Source organism: Antrostomus carolinensis, unplaced genomic scaffold (genome assembly GCF_000700745.2).
Source record: "Antrostomus carolinensis isolate BGI_N321 unplaced genomic scaffold, ASM70074v2 scaffold2067, whole genome shotgun sequence".
Lineage (NCBI taxonomy): Eukaryota > Metazoa > Chordata > Aves > Caprimulgiformes > Caprimulgidae > Antrostomus > Antrostomus carolinensis.
This window is the reverse complement of record NW_010326412.1, coordinates 1-20,279: the sequence shown is the minus strand read 5'-3', so window position 1 is coordinate 20,279 and position 20,279 is coordinate 1. Positions and strand designations below refer to the sequence as shown.

Sequence of the window (20,279 nt, the reverse complement as noted above, 5' to 3'; positions counted from 1 at the left end):
GCCCTGGGCTCCAGGAGCAATGGCAGGAGACAGCAGCAAGGAGATGGGGAGCTATAGCTGCTGCCTGTGGGGTATGCACGTGCAAACTGGAAGGTGTCTGTAATCCTAAAATCCTCACCAAGTTTGGATGTGTCCAGCTTCTCCAAAGTGTAGGTTATATACTTTGCTGAGAACATATTTTCTTCTTTTTTGGCTGGCCCTGTTTTAAAAGTTTCTTAAGAACTTGGCAGTTAAATGGAACTTCCTTCTTAACATTTGAGTTGTTCTGAAGCCCATTTATATTTTTTGTTGGAACTGTACAACCAGAGGATAGAACCACATTATAAATTAAAATGTGTGTAGACAAGTTTATATAACTTTATATTCTATTTCTTGTTATGGTTATGATCTCTTCTGAATTAGGTCTTTTGGTTTTTGGTCTTTTTTTTTTTTCCCCTCCAGCTCCCTGAAAAGCTTTTGTATTCTCAAGGTTGCAACTGGATTCAGCAATACAGTTTTGGGCCGGAAAGATACACAGGTTCCAATGTCTTTGGTAAATTGCGCAAATGTATGGAGGCATTAAAGAGCAATGTAAGTATTTAGGAGATGGTCGGAGGGAGTAAAAGCACCAAGAAGTGGGTTGAGGCAGAGTTAGGGAACTGCTCCTTGTTACCTATTTCTGTGGCAGTCAGCCTCCCTCCCTGGTTCAGATTGCTGCTGGCAGGCCATTGCCTCTCCTGCAGAGGACTCCGGTTTTTGAGGTTCTACTAGGCTAAGTCCTTGGGGTTCCCCTGAAGGTTATGGAGGCCATCCTCCCCACAGCTGCATGGTTAGTTGCCATTGCCATCAAATGGCTCCTGCAGTACCTCATCATTTTGATTAAAAATTAGAGCATGCTGTATGAGATCCTCCTGGATTCCCTCCCCAGATGGGAGGGAACAAACGAACAGTGCATTTTCATTTTAACTATTGTCTTTCCTTTGCTCCCCTCTCCATGAAACATTGTATTTATCCAGTTTTACTATAATTTCTTTCTGTAACCTGAAGCACTTGTCAAGCCTTACTGCCCCCTCCACTCGGCATATCCAGATTGCCTACATTCCAACCAGGAGTATAACTCTTGTTTACACGTTTAAAACTTGGGGAGTTTTAGTAGCCCCAAAGCCTTCTGGAACAGAGATAAAAAATTGGCCTGACGAGCCCTGGCACCTTCCTTGAGCTCCACTGGGTTTCCTGTGTGTCTGCAGTTGCGTGAGCTCTGCACTGTTCCTGTTTGCCTTGCCACAAGCTGTCCCCAGCACACCACCACCCTCTCCTCCCCATCTTCCTCCTGACGGGCGGTTCCTTTGTCTGCTCTCCTGGGCTATAGCCATCAAATGGATGCTGGTATTTGCTGGACTCCAGGGTTTTGCCCACAACTAGGTTGAAACCCTTCTCTGAAGGCATCCATTATCCAGTATATCACATCTTAAAGCATCATTTTTAATTCTACAGTACACCTTATGGTTCTGGGATGTCTGACCACAGCCACAACAGCTTATTTTACTGGTATGCATTTAAGCTAGTTCCTTTTATATGGCCCTGTGTATGCAAGCCACAACTCTGTAGTTTTAAATCCTGATAATTCAGTGATAGTAATTGTAACTTAAAGAAAGACAGTAAACCACAAATAGACTTAGTTAGTTCTAGAAACAAAGCATTAGTTATGAAAAAAGAGAACTAAGCCAGAGATCTGGTCCTTGTCCCTTGCCTGCAGCCTTGCTGTGCCACAGTGACAACTGTGGTCTTGCGTGCAGTCATCATTTTGTTCTGGTCACTCTTTGCATTTGCCACTGTTGGGTTGTTGGGCTTTTATTTTTATCTTGTTGTTCTTTGTAAGCTGACGTTAGTCCCTTAGCACGAAGCATTTAAACTGCATGTTTGTACAGAAAAAAAGTTTCAAGTCAGCACAGTGAACAAATCCATACAATTAACAAATCGATGCAGAGTAGCTGTATTATGCATTATGCTGTTACTGGGCGTAAGGTCTAGCTCCCAACTTGATTTTATTTTTATAAAGATGGTGTTTGGCCAGAGATGGATTTTTGCCTGTTTTCAGGAACTGGGTTCTCTGCTGCCTTTCCCAGCTCCATCGCCACCTTGTGGGCTGCAGCCTGCAGATGCTGTTGTGCCTGGGCCCTGTGGGTTAACGGGTACTTTACACTAGGGCAGGCTTTTCACTTATGGTATTAGAGGTCTTGCAAAAGGGCATTAGTGCTTCATCCACTTGGTCTCATTTTTAACCTGTAAGTCTTCAGGAATACATGAGGTGATGGGGGATCTGTTTCTTAATCCAGTGTTCATGGGTAAGTTAGATTTTTTGTTGTTGCAATTCACAGTTTATGACGACTTCAACATAGAAATGATATGAGCACAGAATTAACTGAGATTCATTTGAATCCCAGTTGGTGAGCATCATTGTACACACTGGTAATTGTTCCTGTTTTGGAATCTTTCATATTAAATAGAAATCCTAATAATTTGATTAATATTCTTCTGTATGCTTTCTAGTGGACTGAAATAAGTGCTACTAAAGATCCTGAAGAAAGAGGAAACATGTGTAATAGGCTTTTTTCTGATGAGACCAAGGAGCACAAACTGTATGAGGCCATAAAGTTCATCATGCTCTACGAAGTTGTTGAAGCCTATGAGCAGATAAAGAACAGGGAAGAACCCCCACACAACCTTTTTAGCCTTCTCCTTGCTCGTGATTCTTCATCTGACCCTTTGAGCTTCATGATGAATCATCTGAACTCCATAGGAGACTCTATTTGCCTAGACCAGGTAATGTTGTAAATGAAAAATAAATCACAAAACTTATTCCATCTCTGATGTGATTAGATGAATATATCATAGGTTATACATGATAGCTGGCCCATTTTTTTTCTTTGGGATTTGGGGAAGTGGACTGAGGGCAGGCATTTATCTTCTAGGAAAAAAACTGTAGTAGAGCAAAATAGGTGGACAGTTTTCTTGCTGGGCCAGAAATAAATGCTGCAAACTATCAATGAGACATAGTTTAGAAAAATGATACCTTTGATATGTAAAATAATTTTAGATTATGCAGATTTGACCTGTTGTTTTGCTTTTCCTATCCATTCCACCATGCTGAACCCTCTATCATCACTCTCTTTTTCCCCCTCTCTTTCGTTCCCATTAGATCTAATGTCTGTTAAGAGTAGCTAGTAAGAACTCCATTAACTGCTCACCGTTAGATGTTAAGGTTTTGGGGTTTTTTTTTCAATTTTATATTTAGTGGGGAGTTAAGTACTGACTTTTAAGCTCCACACTGCCACTCTGCAGTGTTTCACTTTCCAATGGGTGGAATTATTTTTTATAATAAATTTCAGTTATCGCGTCAACTGTTACATGTTGCGGTCACCTTCAGGAGCAGTTTGATTGTAACTGGACATGTTCTCCTCTGTCTGGCTGTGCTCAAGGATATGAACTTTTTCCAAAGCATTTTTCTAGAGTATGCAATCCTTTGCAAGAAGTGTCAATGAAGATGCCAGTTCTCAAGTTTCATGTACATTAAGTAGAAAGATTTTTTTTCCTTTTACTGGTATATTTCTCTCACGTAGCAAGTGATCACAAGGTGGCAGGCTTCCCATTCTTCAAGATGTAGCAATATTTTAGTAATAGCTAGTCCTTTAGTGCTCCCCACAGAGCTGTGTGACCTGGCTTTGGGAACAGGTTATGTATTGTGTCAGGTGGAACAGGGATGTTTCCAAAGTGTCAAGTGTTAACCAAATACCCTCTACATGCAAAAGAGCAGTGGAAGGACTGTTGGAACATTGATAATACCCTCAAGCATTTAGTTTTCTTACTTCACTTACAAAAGGGTCCCTTTTATTCCATGTCCACTGTTTTGAAGGTGACTTGTCTTAACTTGGTTTATCTTTGATTTAGTTTTCCAAGTCTAGAAATAAATGTCTTACAGCCTTCTTTCATTTTTAGGTTGAACTGTTTCTTCTTGGATACTTACTTGAAGTAAAGATAAGAGTTTACAGACTGCATAGGTTTAATACTGAGGAATTTCAAGTAAACTATCCAGATGAATACCGAAGGGAATGGAATGAGATTTCTCTCCTGACCGAGGATGACCGCTACTATCGCATCCCCCTTTTCAGAACGTGAAGGACCAGTGACATTTTTCCTTTGTGTAATATAGCGAGTGACCAGTTCCAGTGAATTAGGTTTCTAGTTGGCAGCAGTAAGATTTTGAGAATGCTTGTTAATGATTACAAAATGATTTATGGGTTTATTGTGTAAACATTTTGCTTTCCCATTGCAGCTCAACTCACCATCAGTCAGCCATAAAAACCATAAAATATATTGCTGCACTGTCTGAGGGGAAAAAATGACATTTTTGAGAGTTTTCAGACAAAAAAAGATTAGACTGCATGACAAAGGCGGCAAAGGTAATGCTGAGTTTTCCATTGCTAGCCTAAGGGTTTACTCTGACATCTCTGGATGGATAAACTTGAGTTCCTAAAGCAACTCCTGCCTTTCCCTTGTCTGTCTCTAGCAGGGGAGGATAAATCACAGAGGACGCAACTCCCAAGGTCCCGCAATTTATACTCCAGGCTATTAAACTTGCATTGACTTGGGGCTGCCTAGGATGGGAGGATGTAAACTGGGGCCTCTGCATAGCTGCTTCAGATCACACATGGCTTCTTCCCCGGTTGCTGGAACGCCTCCCTCCCTCCAGGGATGGGCAGAGCAAGCAGCTGCAGGCTGTACTTACCTTGGACACCTGAAATTAAGCTGTCTGCACTCCGTGCTGGTATCTGAAGGTGAAGGAGCGTTACATAGGGGGGGAAAAAACCCAACACACACACACACACACACACACACACACACACACACACACACACAAAAGAATACTGTGCCAGATGAATGGAAGATCTACTTTATTACTGAGGAAACGACACAAGCCTTCCCAAACATAAAAAGGGCAATATTAATTCATAAATAACATGCAATAGAGTTCAACCCAGTAGCTGTCAGTGGTTTTTGGCAACTTGTAAATCCTTAAAGGCCAATTACAACATTGCCTGCCAAGAGATATCAAGATTTGCTTTGCAATTCATCTGAGAAGGCTGTGCACAGACTACATTCACAAAAACTGCCTCTTCAGAAAATACTAATGTTCTCTGCATTATGTGCATTTAGCGGTGCATGTACATGTTATATCCTCTGTGTATATATTAAAATCTTTACATAAGATTGCTATCTTTAGTTTAGGCCTCAATGTTTGAAGAAGTCTGTCTGGGACAACGAAATATGATTTACTTTATTATATGCAACATTTTGCCCAATTCTGTTTTCTAAAAGTATCAACTGTGTTTTGATTCTTTCTAAAATGAAGGGCCTTAATTTCAACAAATATTAAAATGATATAGCAGATCTTGCAAAATGCTGTGAAAAGCTTACAATCCCATAAGCATACAGTTGTATTGAAAAAAGTGGGGTTTTATTAAGAAGCAGAGCCTTGCCTTTCCTTATGCTACAGCTACGGGGATAGGCAGGTTTAACTCCTGCAGGAAAAAATACTAGCTGGTAATAAAAATGTGAAGAGGGCCTGCAGGAGCTAAAGCAGTTGCATGAGGTAATTGAATGGTAATGCTTGGTGTGTACAGAGACTGCTCGGTTCCTTTGTGTAAAGTAAAGCAATTTTATTCCTTACAGTCCTTTTTTTTGTATGTATATGTATATATATTTATAATTACAAACACCTGAGTTCTGAATTATATCCGTATTCAGTTTTGCTTCCTGAAAGTTTTTCTGAGTTCAATTTTGTTCAATAATTTGTAGCTTTTAATTCAAAAGGCTTGATACCTATAATAATTTCATCTCATCAAAACCTGCATATGAAATACTTTATTTATTAAAATAAACTTTTTTTCACTGAATGAAATAATTTTCTTCCTTTATATTTAGTTCTGTTCTGCATGGGAAATGTGATAATGCCCGAGAGTAGGGTATTGCTATCTATTTTGCATCAACAGTAACATCTACAGCTATCAGTAAACTTGTCTATATTTTATTCTTGTTTTGATGCAAGCACACATACCAAAAAAGGATGTGTTTTTATAGGGGGCTTTTTAATGGTTTACATAGTATTTATGAATAGGAATACAAAAGTATTACAGCTGAAAGTGTTAAATTGTCAAAATGTACATTTTTGTCATCTTGAGCATATTAATAGAAGGGGGTTAATAAAGATATGACACAGCCAGTGGAATTTATCTCCCCGATTTGGATGTTTGCATTTGAACTAGGTCACCTCAGGCTCTCTGTGTTGCCCATGCAGGGCAGTGGCATGCAGTGCATCAAAGGAGTGGGTCTCGGTAAGGGTCTGGTTCTCCTCGCTGACTGTGGTGGGAGCTGGCAGTGATTGGCATAAATCTCTCTGTTCTGAAGTGTCTCAAGTTAGGTGAGATTAATTCTGTCCCAATAATCCAGAAAGGACATGTTGAAACAGATCTGCTGGTTTATCACATGTCAGAGGTGCTAGCTGAATCACAGCAGGAACAGACGTGGATGTGAAGAAAGAGGAACTTCAGGTGAGGATAATTGCAGGTCTTAGAGAGACATGCAGAGAGAGAGCTCTACGCAGGATCTTGAGAAACACTGAGACAGGTTTGGAGCTGCACTGAGTTTTAATCAGGATCTCTGATAATATATTTTACATATGTTTAAAGCAAAATTTTTTTTTACATATACAGAAATACATGTCTATACATATATGTGTGTGTGTGCATGTGTGTATATATATATGTAAAAGAAAACTAAAAAAGAAAATTATCCTGAATAAAGCACATCTGGAACCAACTGGTACTGTGGCAGTTGGTGCTGTGGCATCTTTCCCAGTCAGTGGCAGAGACAAGCTTGCTGTAGAAGTGCATAAGTACTCAGTCATTACCAGTTTTTTTTTAAATGCAGTGTTGTAGGCAGCTAAAGTTTCAAGTCAGGATGTGTTTGTTGCTGCCAGTTTAGCAAGAAAAAGGAAACATACTGAACCCTCAGCAGTGGGTTTGGATTTTTCCCCACACTTGAAAACATGTTGAGAATGTAACAGAGCAGCTGAAGAAATTTTATCTTTTATTGTAATGGGGGAAAAGACCTTGCTTTTGAATGTCATCTTTTTTTAAAAAACTGTGTCTCAAAAAATGTATGAACCATGATCCATTTTTCATTTTAACTCCAAAGCAAAATACTGGCAATTTTTATTCTTCTACCTTGACACTGAAATTGATTATTGACTCGGTGGCTGCTGAGTTGAAGCAGCATTGCAGCAGTCCCACCTGTGACTCTATGTTAGTGCTGTTACAGCACTAATACTTTTTGGGGTCCCCATTTTTCTGAAAACTGTTTCTGAACCAAAGGTAAAGTTGGGATTTTGGTGCCACGGAAGCCCTGGTCCTTCCCTCTTGGCATGTGAGGGTTTCAAGGTACTTGAAGGGCTCCCTGGGAGGAGAAAAACTCCTTTCATTTTGGGCCTGGTTTCGTGAGAGGGCAGGATTTGGGTCTTTGCAGATCCCTTGCAATCATCTGGGAGAGGAACTTGGCATGGCAGCTGGGCTGGAGGGGTGCTGCTGCCTCACTCGGTGGCATTCGTTCCTGTTGGCAGCATCCTTCACAGTCTGATCTCGGCCAGGGTGGAGCAGGCAGCCTTGCAGAGGTGTTTTCAGAGATTTGTCTGAAACTTCCAAGGAAAGCCACGTGCCCCAGGGACAGGAGGTGATGTACCTAGCAGGGACGTGAGATAAATGCAGAAAAGTGTCTCCCTGGGGCTTGGCTAATTTGCATCTCTTTTCATGAACCATGGACCTTTGCGTCAGCTTTGCATCAGCCGGGGCTAGTGGGTGAGGAGGATGGCTGGGGCGTTGCTGGGACTGGTGGCACAGGCATGTGCTGGTTGATGCGGGAGGGGAAAATGGAAAACATGTAGGAAGTAGGGTGGGTGCTGGATGCTTTCATCTTCCAGCATATTCCAATTTTGCATAATTCAAAGGTTAATGCCTCGGGAGGGCATTGAACTAAAACATCTTTCTCTTTAGTGAAGTGTTTCGCCACTCTTTATTGAAATCTGGAGGCTACTAATTTGAATGCACTTGTGCAAGTTTGTGTGTAGGAACTGCTGAAGTCCATAGCAGATGTAGCAGCTAATAACTCCCTGTGTCCTCTAAGTCAAGTTCTTATGTTCAGATGAATGTTTTCCTCATGGTATAATTATCAGGATTGTGATACATTGCATCTTACACATGTTGGAAATGATCAGCCTTTGAGTTTCAGATGACAAATGACAGCTTTTAGCTATGAAGGATTTTGTGTTCTTTTCACCTATGCAGTAGGTGGCATCCATGTGTCAGAAAATGTATTCCGTAGACTGACAGAATGGTTTGAGTTAGATGGGGCCTTAAAGATCATCTGTTTCCCCCTCCACCATGGGCAGGGACATCTTCCGCTAGACCAGGTTGCTCAAAACCTATTTCAAAGCTTATTTCAATAAGCTCAGTTCTCCTGGCAATTCTTTGTCACAGTTGCCCAGATGATAGTGGTGGGTTGGCCCTGGCCAAAGCCAAGCACCCACACAGCTGCTTGCTCACTCCCTCCCACGCCAGTGGGACAGGGGAGAAAATGGGAAGGACAGGAGCAAGAAAGCTTTTAGGCCAAGATAAAGACAGGGAACTCACCATATACTGTCATGGGCAAAACAGCCTCAACTTAGGGAATTTAACTTAATTTGCTGACAATTAGCATAAATATTTAATTATTGATTTGGGTATTGGGAAACAAAAAAAATCAAATATTAAAACACTTTGGGAAAACAAACTCCCCTCCTCCTTTCCCAGGCTCAGCTTCACTCCAGACTCCTCTCTTCCCACTGGTTATCACCAGAGGTCACACTCTGTCCCTTCAGTGAGGACAGGAGCAGCGTGCAGGGGTTGCAGTCAGGATGTCGTGATTTCTCTCTGCCCCTCTTCATTTCTCACTCCTTTCCTGTGTTTCAGTGCGGGTCCTTCACAGGCTGCAGTCTCCCCCTTCAGGGGTGAATCTGCTCCAGTGTTGGCTTAGGATAAGTAAGTTCTAAAACTCTTGGTAAGTTTCATATTAATTACCCATTTTATAAAGGTCTATTCAGCTTAATATAGCTTCTATCCATGCTGGAAGGGGAAGGAAAAAAAAAAAAAAAAGGAAAAAGTCTGTTTTCGTTGTCTTCCTTCTTTGCTTCTTTAATGTCTGGTCACATGCACCTATAATTCTACAGGACATGGATTAGAACAGAGCAAAAGGTCTGGAGGACAGGGCTCAGAAGGTAAGGGTTTAAAATGAATCCTGCATGTGAGAAATGGTATTAGCAAGGTTTGTCTTGTTTTCCTTAATATCTTGTTTAGGACTATGGCAACACAGAGGAGGAACAGTGATTTATTGAGTTCTTGCAGAGCGTAACAAGAGATAATGAGATAATGAGCAGTAGAAAAGAGATGGAGTGATACTGGACCTAAAACAGGAGATGATACATAGGAGCTCAAGTGGTGACTTCATGGTGAAGAAAAGCCAGGTTGGCAGCAGTGTGAGGAAGAAGGTAAGGAAGAGGCATGGCTAGGAGAAGTGAGCAAGTCCATAGAGGAAAACTTAGCAATACCATGGGTACTGTCTATCTGTGTGTGAACAGCCAGTCTAAGGCTGGAGATGGGAATATTTCCCAGCGTAAAATCCACATAAGGAGTATTTGCAGCTCTTCCTGTCCTGCTGCCTAAAACATGACACACACATAGATCATGCTTACCATAATTTAAGATTTGTTCAGGCACTCTTTTGAATTAGAGATCTTCACTGCTGTGAGTGTTCTCCAGAAGTGTAGAGGTCTTTCCTGTATTGATGTCTTCACTTAAAGCTTACTATTGTTCATGGGTTGTGTCCCCACATTTGACTTGCATTTACAGTGCTTCTGTTGCTGCAGCAGCAAGGACAATACAGCCAAGAAACACTTTAGCCACTTTCTGTTAAAGTTTTGAATGAGGCATGAGTGAAACCACATGGTCTCGTTTAACGGGCTGTGAAGAGCCCATCTAGTCAGGGAGTACCACTGATCAAACTGGACCACGTATCTGTCTTCTGCGTCACCAAAGGTATATTCAGGGAAATGTTGCTGAATTCCCTCATTTGCCTTCTCATGTTAGCATTGAGCATGGGAGCTTATGAGGCCTCAGTGATGGACAACTAGACCATAATATATAATTAAGTAAGCAGAAAAGTTGAATGCAAACTCTTGACCCTGAGCATACCCAACAAGGTGAATTTCTTGACATCTTACAAGGTGCCATTGCATTTGGTCTGAGCATAACTCCAGAAAGCTGCAGATACAGATATCTGGAATTGAGACACAGAGCTTGCACCAAAGTCACCTGGACACAAGCAAATCTGTGCAATGACCACCATCCTGTGATGCTGTACCTGGTTTAGTAGCAGAAGGTGTCCATGGGTGTTGGACAGAAGATGTGAGCAGTTCATGTTGGCTGTTTTTTTTGAAAGAACCCATGCAAACTGAACAAGGTTTTGGTTCTGCTCTGGGCAGTTCCAGATGTGTTTTTACATAGAAGTGCTCTTTGAATTACTCAAAGGCAGGAAAGAAAAGGTGTGACGGTTCACACAGTAGCAATGTTATTAGAGAAGTATTTGAAAAAGGGATCAAAGACATTTTTTTAGATTGTAAGAGTGGCTTAATTACAGGACTTCAAAACAGCATTAGTCAGAAAAGCTGGTTGCAACATTTGGTCCACCAAGTGTAATTCATCTGAGCAGACAGAATACTGCACAGGATAAATATGGTACATTCAGGAACCAAATTACAGCTGTTTGAGTTACAGCTGCTGGGCACCCAGTACTTTGGAGAAGCAAGAAGAGGCAAAGAAAGTAAGGAAAAGAGAAGAGAAGAGAAGAGAAGAGAAGAGAAGAGAAGAGAAGAGAAGAGAAGAGATAACACCACCTGTGTGGAAAGCCACTTGCTTATTTATTGGTGGATATTTAATTGCCTCTTTCAAAAAAAAGCATAAAACTGAATAAAACTGCAGCACAACTAAGTACATAAAATACTGGTTTGATGGAGAGTATTCTCAGTTTCTTTCTCTCCCACCTATGCAATATTAAGTACATCATGAGCTTTCCTCAGTGACGTCCAGTGGTAGGACAAGGGGCAATGGGTGTAAGCTGGAACACAGGAGGTTCCTCTTTAACTTGAGAAGAAAATTCTTTACTGTAAGGGTGACAGAGCACTGGAACAGGCTGCCCAGGGAGGTTGTGCAGTCTCCATCTCTGGAGACATTCAAGACCTGCCTGGACACCTGTGTAATCTAATTTAGGTTCCTGCTCCAGCAGGGGGATTGGACTAGATGATCTTTTGAGGTCCCTCCCAATCCCCAACATTCTGTGATTCTGTGATTATTCTGGTCAACTTCATCAAAACTCTATGGTAATCCGTACGTACTCATGGTCCAGAGCCTCTACTGGAACACCTGAGGTCTGCAGGGCGAAAAGGGAAGCAAATGTTTCCTATGAGACACTGCCAGCAATTAGAAATTCCCAGGTTTTTGCCAAGCATTAAAATCTGCAGCCTTCAAGTGAAGCTACTTCTCCTCCTGCTTTTCTAAATTCAGTTAAGACTGTAGAGTTGACCTCCTTTATTTTCAGTTTTGAGGAGGCTGAGTAGAAAGGGGAGTACAGTGACTACCCTCTGGGCTCAACTTCTACCAAGAACATGAACAAAAGGAGGGAAATTCCTACGTATTTCTTTCATCTCTGTCCATGAGACAGAAAATTTCTAGTGCTGCATTTCAGTCTTGGTGCATGACCTGGGATTCACACAGAGCTACACAGAGCTAGGACTCAACACTCTCATCTCTCATCCTGGGCTGCTTTATGTACATTGGGTCATCATAGAAATGCTAGGTTTAAACCAGTTTAACTGGCACCCAGTCTCTCTTCATGCATGGAAGTTCTTTGGGTCTGAACAGAAGGTGGGTTATTTGCTGGAAACTGGGATCTCAGCTATCCAACTTGCCTGATACTCCTAGACAAAACTAAGCAACTGATACTTTCATAGCAGTAGGATTGTTTAGATCATGGGGTTAAATTAGTAGATTAATATTTCAACATTTTTTGTCAGTTTAGGCCATAGATGCAAAGTAATTTGGAGACCCTTTGTTAGAAAGCAGTTCTTGAATGAGGAGGAAGAAAAGGACTTTGGTCCCTTATCTCGGTTACAGCACACATTCCATATTTATAACATCATCTCCTAGGTGGGACCTGTCCAGATTTAGCAGTGTCTAGTCTCTTGATGTAGTGCTGGCTTGCCAGGGTGAGTTCTTCTGGCTGGGATCAGATGGGAACTGCAGAAAATAGCATGCTGGTCCTCTGTAAGCTCTGGGAAATGTGGAAAACTAAGAGGCATTGAGCCACGGTCAGAAAGTTTCCCTTTTAGCAGGGTCTCATGGTGCAGGGAGCCTTGCTAAAGCCACCTTATTCATCACCAGCTTTGCTCTGCTTACTCCTTCTCATTCAAATGCACGTGTTTGACAGCTGATTTGTGTGTCTGTAATATGGTGACTTCACTGTCTTCCCTGTTTATTTTACTCTCAAGAATTCTCAGCAATAGTGGCGTAAACCATGGTGCCAAAGGGAGTTGCCCTGACACCTCCCAAGAGAAGTGCCATAGCAAAATATGACAGGGAGGGGAAAGTGAAGACAAGGAAGATGTTAGATGACTTGGGATTTACCAGCAAGGCAAAGCGGTGAGTGAACAATACAATACACACAGCTTGGCTCGTATTGGATTGACTCTGGGTCAAAACAATGGAAGCAGCAGAAAGCCTGTGCAAAAGCATAGAAGAAACAAGGTAAAAAATGCCTCCTTTTTATAGTCAGTAATGTAGAAATATGTACAATTTTTTGTTTGTTTGAATGGGATGCCAAGTTGTATACAGCTGACTTAACTAGGAAATGTGAAGGTAGATGGTATTATTCCAGGTGGGAGACAGATGCAAATAAATCAACTGTTGGAGTTTGGCTGTAGCATCAAGGTTTGTTAAACAGTTTTTTAAAAGCAAACTATTCTAGCATCAAGTAAGAAATTAACTGGAGATATTGTTGAGTTCTCTTGTATTTGAAACAGCAGCTACAGTTATGTGTCCTAATAAAGGAAGGTCTTTGGGAAACATTAAATATAGGTAAATCCTATTTTACAATGGTGGCAAGTCATTTATAATCTAAATGCATATAGCTTTCCACACAAGATCTCCAGTAAAGAAACCCAAAACCTCAAAAAATAAATAAAGAAAGAATAAACAAAGTTCACCTGTCAGAATTTTGGAGGAACTATTAGCTATAAAGTATACAAAAGGCATGCAAGGCAAAATATACAACCTCTTTTCTTTAAGCATTTCCTTGCTGGGTCTTTTGTCTCCTTCAGCAATGCTAAACATTCAACTGGTTTTATTTCTCTTTCTTTCTCTTTTCTACACTGCTTGTGGAGATGGTTTGGAAAGAACCCAGCAATAACAGGTTCCTGTTCTGACTAGGTTTGTTTTTCTTGTGCTGTCACAAAGGTTGTTCTGTTTTATTTGTTTGATTTGGTTGCGGATGTCATCGCTGCTTACTGTAAAATGGGCTTTTTCATGTTTCTGGTATAACTCTTCCTGGAATATTCCTCAAACCTTTTTTGGTTTGGTTTGGTTTGGTTTTTTTGTTTGTTTTTGTGAGGAAGTGAGATGCTGCCCAGAGACTTAATTCTATTGTTAAAACCCCCTAAAGGAACTCTACTTCTCTGCTTTAAGGATCTTTATTTTAGTTCAGCATGTCTTATGGATCAGTTCCTATTGTTAAAACCCCCTAAAGGAACTCTACTTTAAAGATCTTTATTTTAGTTCAGCACATCTTATGGATCAGTTCAGCCCTCTTATAGAGAGTTTATTTTTTAATTGGAAATTTTCTATCTGTATTGAGAAGGTTTAAGAACAGTATCACAGTGAAGAGTTTATGCTGTGGCTGAGACTTACGTTCTCCTTCTTGGTGGAAGCCAATGTATGTTGCCAGCTGCACTTTGAGAAGAGATAGGCTTGTACCATCCACAAAGTCAACTGTAGTACCACAGTTGGCAGAGGCGTGATGGACAAGGGCTTCAATAGCCCTCGTCTTCCTCCTTGAGGAAGGATGGTGCAAGGTCAAGCCAGAAATGGAGACCTGCGTCTTGTCAGGGAGCAAGAACCAAACACAGAAGACAGGAGGAAGCATTAACAAGCAGGAGTCAAAGGAGGTGGTCAGCTGGACAGTAGTTGCAAGACAGGAATAAAAACATCCCTTGTGTCAAACTGGTATTTGCAAGGGTGGCCTCATATAAGAAACGCCAAAGGCTTGTTCATTAGGTAGACTTATGAACATCAGCTGAGAGGGATTTGTTTCAAATGAATGGATTTAGTTCATTTGGTTAATGAACTGAAAAAAAGTTCTTGAGGCTAATTTGTTGACTCAGGTTTTTTTCTGAGTCACTTCTTTTCTTTTAGAAAACAGTAAAGGACACTCATGAATTTGAGCACTGTAATAAAAACCACTTAAGTTTCTTGACTTTTGGTACTAAAATACAATTTTTACAGTGGAGCTTGCGTGCTCTGAGAGTTCTCTGAGATGTTTTATTACTTCAGTAATCCAACTGAAGGCTGCTTCTCTTGACATCTTAACCTTTACGGCACACTACATCACCAAGTGCATCTGACTACAAAAGACACCCTCTCATTAAAACTGAAGCCAGGCTTGCATGTTTGCCAACTCTACAGCTGATGAGGGTGGTCTCTCTGTGGTCCTTGGTGGGTGAGCAGGTGAGCTTTTATCACATAACCTAGCAAATATGATGGATACAGACATGCAGATTCATGTTCTGCTTCACTAAAGAGGAGGTCACAGATGAGAAGATGGTGGCCCTGCCACCAACTGCATGCTCTCAACTGAAACCAGTGTTTAAGAAACCTCACTACTAGAAATTTTTCCCTGAAACAACAGCCTTCTGTTGCAGGCCAGAAGTTGCTGTGTAACTCAGGGCCTAAGTAAACTAATTCTAAACATTCTTTGTCAGCTGAAAGAAAACCAAATATTCAAGCAATCAATAAAGGAAATACATATTTGATACTATGGGTGGAGAAGATGTGGCAACCTGCATGTGTATGTTTCTTAAATTTCCGTCTCAAAAAACTGCTGGAGTTTTGCATTTGGCATCACTATTGAGTTTCTGCAGCCCTCTGCTTCCTCTCTGTTTTTAAAATGTGGAAATTGGAAAGGAAAAAATGCAGGAAACATGCAAATTGTTCATGAAGGTTTAGTTAATTAATTGAGCCACTAAGATGGTTCTTGGTCTGGGCAACAGTCAGTAGGAAGCATTGGTGGCATACCCTGACATACTAATTGATGAGAATGTTGATTTACTGACAACACTCTGAAAAAAATAATTCCATATATATTTTCCAGTTAAGGGGACATGAGCTGCTCTTTGTTTAATAATGAAAAAATTATCTATAGCATACTGTAATTTCTTTGAATAAATATTTTTATCAAATGCTTAGACAATATATGTACCCATTTTAATCTTCATTCATTTTCAAACGTGCAAACTAAGCTTGTTCAGAAAAAAAACGTGGAGCAGGTTTTTCAAGGTGCCTTTGTTTCTTCTTTTTGCGAAGACATGTTATTGTAATTCTTTAGACTGGTCACCAGGAAAAAATAGTGGCAGATTTTTAATTTGCAAACAGATATAATTTTTACCAATGAGGTATAGGTTATATGGGTATGATTCACACATGCTCCATTTTGTGTTCAGGGGACTGAAAAAACCCACCCACTGCACCAAAGCCACAACCTACATATTTTTCTCAGTCATTTAAAAATGGAACACAGCACAGCATGCTGGAACTGCCTTTTTGCTTGACAGACAGCAGCATGCTGATTTAGGGCTCACTTAGTAAAACTGAAAAATGTTAAAGTGGAAAGTAGCGCATATATATATATATATATGTATGTATGTATGTATGTATATATACTTGTCTTTATGTAGAAGGTAGGAGATACATCTTTCTAAGAATACAACTCCCAAAACTCTGACAAATTCAGGGATGCTAGAGGAAAAAAACCCACACATGTAATATGTAATTACAGAAGTATATAACGGATATTGTACTGCCCACCTGACTTTTACTGGTGGGTTTTCCCCATCTATTTTCTTCTTAATGGTATTCCCCTATAGTCACAAGCAGAACTGGTCACCCAAAGGTTTCTAATCATACTCCTGAAAACTTTGGAGCAATTTTCAAGTAGTGCACTGTAATTACTTTAGCAAAGAAGGAAACAACTGCTGGCAAGCACCAAGATGCCTTAAATAAGATAAAAAAAATCAAAATATTTTTTCATGGTGTTTGATGGGTTCTTTTTGTATCAAAATCTCAGTTGTTAGCATTCTTTACCAGAAAATACCAAGTATGGAAATATTTCAGACCTACAAAATATGATCTCTCCTATTACACTGAATGTCTTTGTTGTGTATTTTCATGAACTTTTTACAGGATGAAGTTGCTTCAGCTAAAAATGAGTAAAAAAAATAATCCAAATGAAACTGTATGTAAGAAAAAGCTCTTACTTGTAAACTTCCATTAAAAAGACTGAACATTCCAAGCAACCCTGAACACTCCACCTCCTCCTCATAAACAGTAATAATAAAATAGAGCAAAGTCTTCTAGAAGAGAATAATGTGTATGTCAGTCAGGAATCACGGTCCAGTTTCCCATACAAAGCTGTTTGCAATGAACACTGATGCATTTTATCACGTTGTATACACGTGACTCCTTCAGTCTTCCAGGTAAAAATGTTTTGCTTTGCAAAGAGCCTTTGCAAAGCTGAGCTGAGGAAGTCAGAAGCCCAAAATACCATGTGCTGCTGCTGCTTCACTGTGTGCTTTGTAATCCTTTTCCCATTCTGAGCCTGAGGAAAAAATAGTTACAGAATTATAAGCACTTTGGCCAAAAGTATATTAAGCTGCAATATTTTATTCAGTTTTGGTATCTACTAATTCATTTTTTGCTGTTGTTTGTGTGTTTTGTTTTGTTTGTTTGTTTTAATCTGTATTGGGATATATGCTCTTATTTGTAAGGACAAAGTTGAATAGTTGTACCTACACTTAAAAAAGGTTGTGGGAAACTTACAGTAATAAGTAAACCCTGCTGAATTTATTCCAGGTTGAATCAGTATCCCAGAGGTGTGTTCTTGCAAAACTAAGAGTTATAACACAGAATTGCCTTAGACTAAAAGGACTGCTCACTCACCTTCTTCATTCGTGTTCACATGATTTTGGGGTTAACCTTGGTACTTTGGGGTTGAGAATTGAAAAGGCAATTTTGTTTTCATCTAGGGAGGCTGAACCTCACCGCTCTCATGGGTATAGGAGCTATACAGCCTGCCCAGTGGAAATCATGGCAACAGGAGAACTAGATTCCTGTATTGTTGAACTAGACACCGCATTGTTGTTTTATATAATGCATTTAACAGTTTATGTAAATCTGTTGCTCAGAAATGTTACATATTTAGAGCAAACAAGCAAAATTTTTAAAAATTACACATACCTATTAGAATATGGAACTAAATATACAAATCATAAAGGGTTCTGTTTGTTTTGAGGGGTCTGTTTGTTTAAAAATGGATCATCTCAGAAAAAAAACCCCAAAACAAACAGTTCATCACTTCCACAGTCTTTGGAAAGCAAACTTCGGGACTTCATGCTCAAGTCCTTTTGTTTTTTTGAACTTGGTAGTACTTGTAAAAAAACCCAACCAACCAACCAAACAAACAAAGCCCCAAACAAAACCACCAAGTGTGTTTTGTTTCATTCACAGTATTCTAGACATATTTGTATAAATTCTTACTGGACCTTTATTATACCTGCTTCTTTTTCCTGTAACGTCACATTATTTAGTGGTGTTGTGTGCTCTTTGACAGCTGCTGCATTCGGTCCCTAAGACACTGGATTTATTTGCAAGGTAAAGCTATTCTTTGAATTTCTGCAGCCTGGAAGTCAATGACTAATACACAAGTCTTTTGCCACACTTGATCTTGTGAAATGTGTCATGGAACTTTCAATTATTTCCAGATACTATATACCAACACTAAACCCAAAAACACCTATTTCACATACGCTTGCAATATATTGTTTACAAGAGGCGGAGAGAAACCTCATTTTTAGAAGTGCTTTACATAAAGGCTGAACTGACGAATATTCTCTTGAATTACCTTTATCAATTAAACTATGGAATATATCTAATTTGAAGATTATGAACTTTTCCCAGTTGTTCCTGTGGGGGGAGCATTGGGCAGAGAGAGTGGATTTTTCTGTTAAATTTATTTACTCAGACAATGACATTTGGAATATTTTTTTTTTCAGTTAATGCAAACCCAAAGTTTTAATAGGAACATCACTACTTTGGGTGTTTAGTTTTGGTCTTTTTGTGATGAAGAGAAAAAAAATTTAGTCATGTAATTGACATAAGCCCCATCAGAAAAATACTAAATGGGGAAGAGGGCACCCATTTTTTCAAGTTCACACGTCAAGCATTACTGTAATGCAGCCTGACATATCACATCACAGCAAGGTTTTCATTTAATAATTCTTGAGAAAGGAAATACAATTTGCTGTTTAGGAACCTTCTGTTAGTAGGAAACATTTCCAAATAGAGCAAGCACAGAATCTGCAAATTTAATTTCATAACTGAGGTACAGTTAATGTATTTTTCAGTGTCATTTTGCAATGCACTATTTTGCTCATGAAGAATTAGGTCTAGGTTGCAATTTCACCTACATTATAAAGCTCTATGGAATTACTCTGCTCTGTAGTTTTCTGCAGGGTTGTGAAATGGTCAGTCAACACGTCTCGCCCAAAAAGTTGCTGAGAGAACAGCAAATGTGGGTAACTGAGAAACTAAAAACAAAGAACTGAAACTTAAGAAAGCAGGCAACTGTAATGATTCTTAAATGCTACTGAATCTTTTTTTTTAAATTGTAGGACCATGGGAAACAGTTGGGTATATTTCAAGTGGACTCCCTGTTTGAACAGGAGTAATTCTGAAATGGCCAATGTGAAACAAGAAAGAATGCATTTTCAGACAAACCTGTCTGTCAAACAGTTGTTCAAAGAGATTTTTCAAAGGAGATGTCAGTGTCAAGAGCAGTCCAACACAGATTTAATCCACAAAAAAAAATCAGTAATTAAAAAAAAAAAGTAATGCTTTTTTTTTCTTTTTTCAAACATTGGGTGCTGATACTTCTTTGTGTCTCAAGGATTAAAAAACCCCAACAAAACAGAATAAACTTGTTTACAAAAATGTCCATCAGTTTCATGTGACTTAGCAGTTCCATGATGTTGCAAATTACTTATTGCTATTTTAACCTTTTATAGGTTTTACTACCTGACCTGACCTCCCCCTTTAAAATGTTCTCCCTGGACTGTTTAATACTCTAAATACATGGATGTTTTTCAAAAAATTATGTTAATTCAGATTCCTCTACTGTCAGCATATTTGTACTTAATTTCCCCCCACTCTTGGCATCGCTCGTATTACTCAGAGAAAGTGTATTCTTATGAGGGAAATTCCAAAAATAAGACAAACACTTTCCTCTTCCATTTTCAGGCTCAATTTCAAGGTGAACACCCTCTAAAATGCTCAGGCTTCAGTGGACTTTTTTCTACCACCATACAGCATTCCTTCATTTTACTGTTTCCAGTATTCTGTTTTTAATAGTATTGGGCATGCTTGACTGACAGGTAATTTTGAAAAGTTTATCATTTACTCTCTGCGTAGGTTTCTGTCCTGCCTGGACTTTAATAAGGGTGTGTCAGAATTCGGTGATGTATTTTTCACTGGTGGGATTTTGCCCCCCCCCCCCCGCTGCCGATCCCCACCCGCCGCCTGCCACATTTACAGGCACCTCCACAGCCCCTTCACAATGCCTCACCCAGCATCTTATTTTATGTGAAGCACCTGACAACTGAAAAGCAACTTTATTTCCCCCTCCCCTCCCTCCTTTCCTATATTTAAGAGAACTAACTGTTGTCCCCAAGCTTGGGGATTTTAATTTAACTAATTTTATGTGAATTCAAGTCCTGATTTTGCACTTTACTGGAAGCTGGCTGTTAAATATACATATATACATACATATATATATACATA

General features: G+C 39.8%; 1 protein-coding gene across 1 annotated transcript in view; it reads left to right on the top strand.

The window, feature by feature from the left end:
* Window positions 1-4,314, top strand: part of OTULINL (OTU deubiquitinase with linear linkage specificity like) — a 15,193-nt gene extending 10,879 nt beyond the window's left edge. The window contains exons 7-9 of the mRNA XM_010171539.2: window positions 442-570; window positions 2,530-2,802; window positions 3,976-4,314. Coding sequence (XP_010169841.2) covers window positions 442-570; window positions 2,530-2,802; window positions 3,976-4,155 — 582 coding nt within the window. The 3' untranslated portion in view covers window positions 4,156-4,314. The remainder of the gene's footprint in view (window positions 1-441; window positions 571-2,529; window positions 2,803-3,975) is intronic.
* The last annotated feature ends 15,965 nt before the right edge of the window (window positions 4,315-20,279 follow it).